At 59.0% G+C, this 10,315-nt stretch overlaps 1 protein-coding gene across 1 annotated transcript; it reads right to left on the bottom strand.

Moving 5' to 3' along the window:
- Positions 1-6: 6 nt before the first annotated feature.
- Positions 7-4,636, bottom strand: CSK (C-terminal Src kinase). The gene is made up of 12 exons (XM_026856010.1): positions 4,622-4,636; positions 4,118-4,243; positions 3,373-3,485; positions 2,486-2,705; positions 1,926-2,019; positions 1,783-1,848; positions 1,544-1,643; positions 1,304-1,394; positions 976-1,049; positions 666-861; positions 354-440; positions 7-241 (listed from the first exon to the last, which is right to left on the bottom strand). Exons 1-12 carry the CDS (start codon positions 4,634-4,636, stop codon positions 59-61), a joined length of 1,365 nt encoding a protein of 454 aa, XP_026711811.1. The 3' UTR covers positions 7-58.
- Between the last annotated feature and the right edge of the window lie 5,679 nt (positions 4,637-10,315).

Below are 10,315 nucleotides of genomic sequence, written 5' to 3'. Positions count from 1 at the left end.
CCCGGTTCCCCCCCCAGCATGGGTCCCCTCCGGCTGCCGGGGTGGGCGAGCCCCCCCCTCACAGGTAGAGCTCCTTCTCTTTGATATGCACTAGCTGTTCGCGGAGCTGGTGGAAGGACGGCCGGTGCCCGGGGTCCAGGGTCCAGCACTTCTTCATCACCTCGTAGACGACGGCGGGACAACCGTCGGGAGCATCCATCTTATAGCCCTTCTCCACGCGGGGTACCACGTCCTTCAGGGGCTGGGGGTACAGGGGAGGGGTTTCAGGATGGGGGTGCGTGGGTTTCCCCCAACAAACAGGGGTTCAGTCCCCCCCAAAGCAGCCCCGAGGGGAGGGGGTGGTCCTCGCTTACGATTCTCGGATAAGGCACTCGCCCGAAGGAGTAGATTTCCCAGAGGAGGATCCCGAAGCTCCACACATCCGACTTGGTGGAGAATTTCTGGAGAGAGGGGACAGAAGCCCTGTGAGGGGGCTCGGGCAGGGATGGGGGTGGGCAGCAGATCTTCCCCACCCTCAGGGCAGACTTTTTTGGGGGCCAGACAGCAGGAACGAGGACTCAAGCACCAGCTCTGCATGAAAAATTTAGGGCAGCCCAGGATGTGCCCCCTTTTTCCAGCCTCCACCACATCCCCACAGCCCAAGACCCTCCTCTTTTCCCACCCACCTTTTCTCTAAGTGCTTCTGGTGCCGTCCACTTCACCGGCAGCTTCCCCGTGTCCTGCGTGGAGGAGGCTTCCTTGGTCAGGCCGAAATCGCTGACCTTCGCGATGTTGTCCTCTGAGACCAGGACATTCCTCGCCGCCAGGTCCCGGTGGACAAAGTTGTTGGCTTCCAGGTACTCCATGGCTTCACAGACATCTCTGGTTGGGGTGGGAGGGAGAAGGGGGTTAGCGATGTGGCCCCAAAACGCCGCTGGGGGCAGGTCAGGGTGGTGGGCATGGCCAACCCTGGGTGCCTCTCGCTGCCGTACTTACAAGGAGAATTTCAGCAGGCAGTCTGCACCGAGGACCGACCGCCCGCGTGACCGCAGGTAGTCTACTAAGCTGCCCTGGAGGGATGGAGAGAGATGGTGCCACCGGGGTCAGCAACCCACCTGCTGCCCCCTCCCACGTGGGGCACGACCCAGGGATGACGTCGCTTTCTCAGAGCCAGCGATGCCACCCCCAAACACCATAGCGGCCCCAGGGAGATGTCACCCAAGCTGGGACAACCCAGCTGGGTCTGCTAGGGTGAAGCCCTGGGACCCTGGGGGGTACTGGGGAGGAGGGCGAAGGGGGAAGGTGCCCGGGGTGAGGGTCTCACCTTGGCCATGTACTCAGTGACGATGTAAAGGCCACTCTTCTCCTCCACGATCACCCCCAGGAGCTGCACCAAGTTGCTGTGTCGGAGCTGCCTGCGCAGTGGGGGAGGGCTCAGAGCAGGGTTTTGGGGAGAAGGGGGGGCTCCCACGGTCCCTGCAGGGCATCGGGGACCACCCGCCTCTGCATCTACGGACAGAGGTGCCCCCTCCCTTGCATCGTCCCCGCCTCTGGTAACACTCACGTCATCACGGACGCCTCTGCCAGAAAGGCTTGCGCTGTGGCATCGTTTTTAATGCACTTCACGGCGACTTTGTTCCCCCGGTAATCCCCCAGCATCACATCTGCGAGCCAGGAGAAATGGACGTGGGAGGCACGGGGAAGCATCCCAGCCTCCTGCGGTCCCACCATCACCCTGGGGGGGTGGCAGAGGAGCCCCCCCAACCGTTAGGGCCACCACAGCGTTGGGGACGCAGGTCTCACCTCCGAATTCCCCTTTGCCAATGATCTGCAGCAACTTCAGGTCCTTCATGTTGAGGGCCCAGCCGCCTGCGCGGGGGAGAAGGGAGAGTGAGGGGGTGCTGGGGGGCGTTCCCAGGAGCTGGGGAAGGGCCACGGTCACTCACTGCGGGAGAACTCGTCCTGTGCTGCCACCGTCCCCTCCATCACCTTGGGTTTGATGAGGCGGGTGCAGAGCCCATCCGCGTCCGTGGTGTAATGCTGGGGGAAGACGGGGATGAGAGGCAGACCTGCTGCCGGGCCACCACAGCCACGGGGGACAGGCAGCAGTGTGCATGACACCCTGGGGTGGGGGGTCCCTGCCAAGGCAATGCCGGGCTCGGGGATCCCACCAGGTGGCAGCACGAGGCCACGGATGGGCCCAGTGGGGGGCTCGGGTGGGGGGGTGGTGTCCCTGTCCCCCCGCCTGATCCCTCTGTCCTCTGTGCATCCTGCCCTGTCCATGTAGCCTCCTCCCATCCCCCCCTCATTGCCCCAGGGGTCTGTTCCCAGCAGCTCTGACCCCTGGGCTCAGCAGAGAAGGTCCCACCATCTCCTGGGCTCCACACCTGCAGCCCCACAAGCTCTGACCCATATGCGTGTGTCCCAAAGCTCACACCTACAGTCCCCAGGGCTGGCTGAGGGGGACGGGAGCGGTGGCAGCTCCCATCACCAGGTGAGATCTCACCTCCACCAGCTGCATAAGGTTTTCGAAGTAGACCTCCTCGTCGATGCTCAGCTTGCTGGAGGAGTAGATAATGCGGTAGTGCTCCACCTTCCCCTCGCAGCTGACGCACAGGGTGTAGTCCCCGGGGTAGTTGGTGCTCTCCCGCACCAGGAAAAGCCCTGTCTCGGGTGGGTACAGCAGCCGCTCTGCCTGCTCCCGCGTGATCTTCCCATGAAACCACCTGCAACGGGGCACACAGGACAGGTCAAGGGCTGAGGAGGTGCTGGCCGGACCGCCACGAGGCTGTGTTTGGGGGGGATGGTGATGTGGAACAGCCTTCAGCCCTGCCTGCATGGGGCCAGCTTGTCTGTGCTCCTCGCTGGCCCCATCGACCCCACCACACAGCTCCTTCCTGCTCCCCAGTCCAAGAATTAGCCCCTCCACACACCCCTGGGGGCTTCCTCCTCATGGCAGCCCTGGCTCCTCCAGACTGGGGGTCACTGGTGGCTCTGGGATGCAGCAGGGACATTAAAACCATCTATCCATCTGTCTGTCTGCCTATCTCCTACACAGACCCCATAGCAACCCCCCTCACAGCAGCCTTTACAACCACAACTTTGGGTAAAACACCCATTTTGAAATGAGATCCAACCACTCATCATCTTCCCAGCATCGCAGGCAGCTCTAAAGGTGCTCAGAGCCTTCCCCAGAGGCAACGGGTTCCAAATCAGCACTGCTGGGAAAGCCCCTGTCCCTTCTGCCCTTCAATGTCGCTAAGGCCCGCAGGTGATGTTGCTTCTGTTGGGACACGGAGTCAACAGGGTCCTTGGTCCGACACAGTGGAGGTGCTCCAGACCAAGCCAGCTGCCCCCAGATTTGCCTCGGCAGAGTCCCCGGTGGATACTCACGGCATGAGGCTGAGCTTGATCCCAGCTTTCACTCCTTCCCGCTTCTGCACGTAGTTAGCAGGGATGATGCCCTCCCGGCCCACCTTGTTCTTCGCCTTGTACCAATTGGGATCCTGCGGGGACAGCAGAGATGTCACGATGAGCCTGTGGCCCCTGGGGGTGGCAGTGACCCACCAAAGGAGCCCTCGTGGGTGTCAGCGCTGCCCCTCCTTCCCCAGGCAGCTGCCTGTGTGTCCCCAAGCACCCTGACACCCCCTGCCTGGCTGCAGGCAGGATGGGGTGGGCAGGAGACAGCCGCAGAGGGCAGGGTCGGTGTTGGGGCCAGCAGATCCCAATGCTGGTGGCCCTGTTGGGGTCACTGTTATCCGCCCCCCAGGCTGCTGGGCATCCCGGAGCCTTCTGACCCACGGGCCCCTCTTTTTTCCTCCCCCAGCACTAAGCACAGCATCGCTCCCGGACTGTGAGCCTCTCCCCTCCCTCCTCCACCTCCCAGGAGGCACTCGAGAGGCTTACATTTTGGAGAAACCTTAACTAACGAGGCCAGGAATTAATTAACCAAACATGTGGCCTGAATCCTGCCCTGCTGGCTCTGAGGGACTTCCAGTGGGACCAGGGGATCCCACCAGCACGGCAAACCCCGCATCCGTGTCACGGGATGCAGGGATGCTCCCGGCATCTTCTCAAAATCCTGGCACAGGGGTGTGTCAGCAGCCGCCGGGGGGCCGTGGGGAGGCGATGGCCTTACCTTGGTGACAGCAACAATGGTAAGGACGTCTCCTTTGCTGAAGGGCAGGTCCTGCTCGGCGGTACCGTGGAAGTTGTACTTGGCGATACATTCTGTACCGGACGGCCAAACGGCCTGGCCGGGGAGAGGGGGAGGGCGTCAGAGCCCAGCTGGGCCCGTCTCCCACCCCCGGCCCCCCTTGACCCACAGGGACCCCCACTAAAGGCACGTGGGGCTCCTGTCCCTCTGATGTAAATCCAAACAGGATTCACTTAAACCAGAAGCAGTTCGGGGGATTTTGGGCAGCCAGGGGAGCTCAGATGGTGCTTTTCTGTTGTGATAGGGATGGAGAGGGACACACACACACACACACACAAAACCGCAGGTCCCTGCAGTGCTGAGCTTCTGCAGGAGCACCGGGGGACAGAGACAAGTGTCCCCATGTCCCTCGTGAGCCCTGAGGCCGCCTCCGAATGGCTGCAGAGCCTGCTCCATCCCTGCCTCTCCTCCCTGCCCGGTGCTTACCTGCATCCCTGACATCTTCTCAGGAGGTTGGGGGGGGCAAATCTCACAGGGGGGACACGTCACGTGGTACCATGAGACCTGGAAGGGGAAAGGACAGCTGAGAAGCAGGCACGGCAGGTAGGGTTGTGTAAGGACAATGCACAGGGAGCAGCTCCCCCACAAAGGAGGCTCCTGGGCCACGCGAGCATCGCTTCTACCACCAAGAAGGGAAGGGGCCCTGTCTGAGACGCTGCTTCCAAAATGGCCCCAAATCGATGTGAAAGTGGGAGCTCTGGGTTCGCTCAGCCCCCCCCTGCAGTCAGGGACGAGGCTGGCAGGGAGCTGCTCACCCAGATTATAAGGTATTTGCAAGGATACAGCTTCTTAAGCACTGAGGTTTTACCTTCTGCACGGCCACCGCAGCATCTGCATCAACAATCCAAGGAAAAAAACAGTACAGTACAGAGGGATGGAGATGCCTGGGGGTGGGAAGGGAGCAGAGAGGACTTCCAGCACCAGCTGAAGCCCATTCCCCAGCCCAGAGCAGTTACTGCACCATGGTGGCCAGCTGGGAACCAGCAGGGAGAAGCTTCAAACCCCTCTGGCTTTGCAAAATCGCCCCGGCCTCATCCTGCAAAGCCTCTTCCTCCCACCTCTGGGGGCCGCCAGCAAAGCTGATCATGGTCCCTGCAGCACCAAGAAGGGAAACTGAGGCACGGAGCAGTGAGGGGGTCCAGCCAGCGAGGAGCAGTTCCCCCGAGTCCCATGCTCACACCTCGGCAAGCATCCCAGTCCCCTCCCCAGCAGCACTGGGGGCCACTCAGCCGCAGCCCCACTCTCCCACGGTGCCTGGTGACCCACGTGTGGAAACATCCAGCCCTGGGAGCTTCCCAGGCCCAGCCTCCAAAAGAAATAAAATAAATCTATTCCCTGCAGGATAAAACCCATCGGCACTCTGGAACACAGGCGCTCCCACCCGCTCCTAAATCCCAGGGGGACACCCTGACACGGGGTGCTGTGCTCCCCCCCAGCAGCGCCCCGAGGCCCCGTGCTGGGTCGCATCCTGCTCTGGTGCGTGGGAGGGGAACAAACCCGGCTTTATTCTCGCCGCTTCGACCCCCGGGAAGAGATGAAGTCACCAGCCCCAGCATCAAACCAGGCTTTCTTGGGCCAGGGCGCTGGGGTCACAGCGGGCTGGGGACACGGAGTGGGGCACGCAGATGCAGGCAGGGCACCCCCACCCGTGCACCCCAAAACCCACCCAGGTATTTGTTAATTCAGTGTAACGATTCAGGGCCATCACCGGCCACCGCTCCCAGCCCTGCTGTCAGCAGCTTGAAATATTCTGGGAAGGAGGAACTGAAACGAGGGGCAAGGCCAGCAGAGACGGGAGGAGGAAGAAGATAAGGGGCAGAACCATGGGGAGGAAGAGAGTGGGTGCGAACGTGGCCCCATTTCCACCGCAGCCATGTCTGGACCCCTCCGGAAAAGGCGTCACACTGCCACCACCTCCTTCACCTTCCCCCAGAGCAGGGACACATCACAAGTCACTTTATTTTTGGTATCAGAGAGGAGAAATAGAGGCTCAGATGCTCAGCCTAAGGACAGAGTTTGGGGACCCAAAGCTGAGTGCTGGGGTTTCCAGCGAAGCCCCTCACCGCAGAGTCTGGGCCCCACGTGGCAGGTTGGTTTTCTTCCCAGCCAACACTGGGGCTGTTGATGAAGAAAAGCCTCTCGAGATGGCACCCAAACCCACCCTGATGACACTGCCACGGAGGTGGCCAGGACCCAAGGGAGGGCAGTGCTGGGTGACACTGCACCGGAAGGCATCAGCTGGGAATGCAGCCACCCAAAACGGCCCCAGCTCAAACTCTCTTCGTTTGCAAGTTGATTTTTGGACAAATTCTGAATTTACACCTGGTGTGCCCAAAACGGCCCCAGCTCAAACTCTCTCCGTTTGCAAGATGATTTTTGGACAAATTCTGAATTTACACCTGGTGTGGAGCAAAAATTTCATCAAAAGGTCCAGATACCACCAGCCTGAAACACAGACCAAGAAAATAGGGAATAAACTATACCCTTCCATCAGTCCATAGAGGGATTTGGCTAAAATCTGGAGGAAGCTGTTTTAAGAAGAGGTACCCCTGCTTCCCTGTGGAGGGAATTCCCCATCGCCAGTGTTTTCAGCCCTGTCCCCCATTCCCCCATCCAGCACCCTGTGGGGATGACGAGAAAGAGCTGGCCCTGGGTGTTGCTCAAGGAGCAGCTCATCCCCAAAGCGCTGAGTCAGCACTTCCCACCAGCCAGGCACTCCAACGTCACTATTTTAAAATAACGAAAGGACAAAAAGCAGCAGGACGGAGGTTTCATCCTAGATGTGACTCCAGCTAGAAAACTCTGGCTGACGTTTGCCCACTGGAGCCAGGTTGGGATGCCGGGGAGCATCACCTGGATGCCCAAGGGTCCATCCCAGCACCACGGCCCATTTGGAGGCTGGAAAAACCACCTCCCACTCTGTGTAAGAGCTGGATCTTTCCAATCCTGAAGGCTGGTTGTTTGGGCTTTCAGCTCACGAGTGTCACCAGCATTTATATTTTATAAATGCAGAGAGGATACAAAATTTATAGCCTGCCTTCAGGCTTTCAAGCCTTTATAAAGAGTATTTTTTTTCTCTTTTAAAGAGGAAACTGTCCCAGCAAACCCCACCAAGAGGAACATGCTCCAGCTGGTCCCTGCTTTTCTACCTTCCTGGACTGTGGACATTCATGACATCAGACAGTGGCATTGTTATAAATATAGCACAAAAAATTTGCTTATCACTTTTACAGGGGGAGGCAGTTAACGGCACCGGGAATTGCCCTTTGCAGAGCCCCTAACGCCCCCTTCTACATTTTGGTGCAGACCTTCTTCCTTCCGAGTGTGGCTTTTAAGCAGCAGCCTGATTATTTTATTTTTTTTTAATCGTTACCTAATTTCTGCCTCAAAGCTGAGGCTTTCCAAAGAGGAGGAAACCACACACCCCCAAGAGCACCGAGTGCCAGGGCCGCTGCCAAGCGGCCCCCCGAAGGCACCGCTGCCTGCGGTGGCCTCATGTGACAGCCAGCGGTTCCTGCCGAGCGTGTCACCCGCCGTCACCCAGACCGGCCCCAACCTCATGCCCGCGCTTGTTTCCGCCATCCCGGCTTATCCCTATGGGATGCCGGGTTGGGAGAAGGATGCAGTGATTCCGGCATGGATCCAGAGCCTAAAGGCAGCATCCCCTGCCCTCCCCACCAGCAAGCTCTGGGAAAACACCGCTACCAACGCTTCTCTCTTAAAGCAGAGGTGATTCCCCAAGGAGGATGTGTAGCAACACAAGTCAGCTTGAAAAAAATAAATAATAATTTAGAAAAACAGCCAAGGAGCAGCCTGAGAAACTCAGTGGAGCCGAGTGCTTGGTTTGGGTAATTTCAGCCCTGCCAGGTAAGGGTTTCATTCCCCTGGAACCTCCCCATCCCCAAAGAGGGGCTCAGGGAAGCAGCCGGGGTGCACAGGGGAACCCAGCAGCCTTTTTTCCGCAGAAAACCATCTCTCTTTCTTCCCCACCCTCCACCCCAGCATCCTTTGAGCCGCTCTGCACAGGCACCTCAGTGAGGCACCTCATCCTGACACTGCATCACAAGAAGGGCCAAGGATCGTGCTCATCCCCACTGCCTCCCTCCCAGCCCTGCTCCTGGATTTCCCTCCGGGAAGGCCAGCTTGGCAGCCAAGAGCCCTGGAAGGCAGGCAGGGCAGGTACAGTGAATACCTTTGCCACCCTGATAATCCAAAGAGCACAAGGGAAATGAGCTGTGGAAATCTTTCCTCTTGTTAATCACCAGTCAAAATTGTGCTGTAACAAACCTGTAGGCAGGCTGGGACTGGCACCCGGTGGTAACTTGGGACCCTTGGACCAAACACCACCTGAAGAGCACCAGCACCATGAGACGGGTTGGGGGAAAGATGCTACATTTCCATTTCAAACCAAATTAGCCAGAGGGAAACAGGGAGCAGACCCTGTCCAGGACCAGCTAAGGACAACTCTATTTTAAATAAAGTTTAGTTGTAGATGGTAGGAAAGCTTCATTCCCGTCAGAAATAGGCACGTGGGCGCCATCCGCATCCACCCCGCTCCGCTCATCCATCTCACCCTCAGCGAAACATCTCCCAACGCTCAGCAACTCGAGTTTCTTTAAACTTAAAAAAAAAAAAACCAACCCAAAACCAGACAACATCCTCACTCTCTCCAAAAGATCTTATCTCCTGTTATTACAAGTAACACCTACGATTACTATAATCGAAAGAAAAACGTTCCTCCTTTATCTCATCAGCGAGCTGGCTGCATCTGCAGGGAGGGTTTCACTGCTGCTCCCCCAACCCAGCCTCGAGTGGGTGTCCCACCGGGGGAAAGGGGGGAGTCTTCCTTTTTTTGGGGGGAGTGCTTTTCTTCTTTTGAAAAGAAAAAGAGAAGATGCTGCTGTTCAGATTACAGAAGGTGCCCGGGGGATAGATGGAGGCAGGTGGAGGCCCAGAGAGATGCTGCTCCTGGCAACCCCATCGTAGAGGGGTTTTCATGGTCCTCCTCTTTCCTACAAAAAATCTCATCAGGGCGATTTTCCATCCCTCACTACCCCACAAATTGTCCTGGCATCTCCTTCCCAGGTCCCAGAGGGTGTCAGGCTGTCCCCAGGGACAGGCACATGGTGCAGAGAGGAGCAGCTGCCTGTGACGCTGCCCCGGCGCGGGCTTGGGGCACGCCAGGATGCGGCTGAAAGGTTTTTTTGCAAACACCCACCCAAAACCGAAAAGACAGCGGGGAGAGGCAGTGGTCGCACGGCAGAGCGCACCCCAAAACTCCCTCGGTTCACACGGACAGCATCCCGGGGGGCTTATCCCAGTGTCTCTCCCCATCGTGAGGCTTTGCTTCATCACTATCATCCCGCCAGCGCTCAAAGAGGAACGGGAGGATGGGGACCCCCAGGGATGCTCCTGAAACCTCCTGCATCCCTCCGACACACTTCCACGGACCTCTGCGGCCGCGCTCCACCTTGCCAGGGTGGGCTTCTGCGTGGGTCTGGTGGGAACACACCCTGTGGCAGTGTGGGGGGCGAGATCCCCTCTGTCCTGAGGCAGTGGCAGCCGTCCCCCTCCTCCTGCTCCCTGGCCCTCGCACCTTTGGTTTTAATTATTTTTACTTTTTTTTCCGCACGATGGCACAGCCCCTTTCGCTCTCGATAAACCTACAAGCAACAGCCGCAGCTATAAATAACCCGTCACTGCCTTATTGACCAAAGAAAAAAAAAAAATTTGCTGCCAGCCCCTTTTGACGCCCAGACCGCGCTCCCTCCTTCCGCCCCAACCGCTCTCAAAAACCCCGCCAGCAGCTTGGGGCTCGGCCTCACGGTACCAAACCGGCCCCAGCCTTTGTATGGGAAGGGGATGGGGCGGGAGGAAGAGGTGGCAGCCCCCCGGCCGGGCAGTGGGTTTGGGGGTGAGGCGACAGCCCCTCCCGGAGAAGGGGATGCTGCCGGGGTCCCTGGCGCTCTCCATCGCCGGAGCTGGAAGGATGCGGCCCCCGGCTGGGGGGTGCTGGTGTCCCTGGGGACAGTGGCCGAGCGGGAGCAGAAGCGGCCTGTGATGGGGTCACCCACCAGGTCAGGCGGCACGGAGGCGGCTGTACCCCGCGCATCCCCTCCG

This window comes from Athene cunicularia (genome assembly GCF_003259725.1).
Source record: "Athene cunicularia isolate RWA chromosome 10 unlocalized genomic scaffold, athCun1 chr10_part1, whole genome shotgun sequence".
NCBI classification, from domain to species: Eukaryota; Metazoa; Chordata; class Aves; order Strigiformes; family Strigidae; genus Athene; species Athene cunicularia.
Note: the sequence above shows the minus strand (reverse complement) of the source record. Positions and strands in the feature narration are given on the sequence as shown.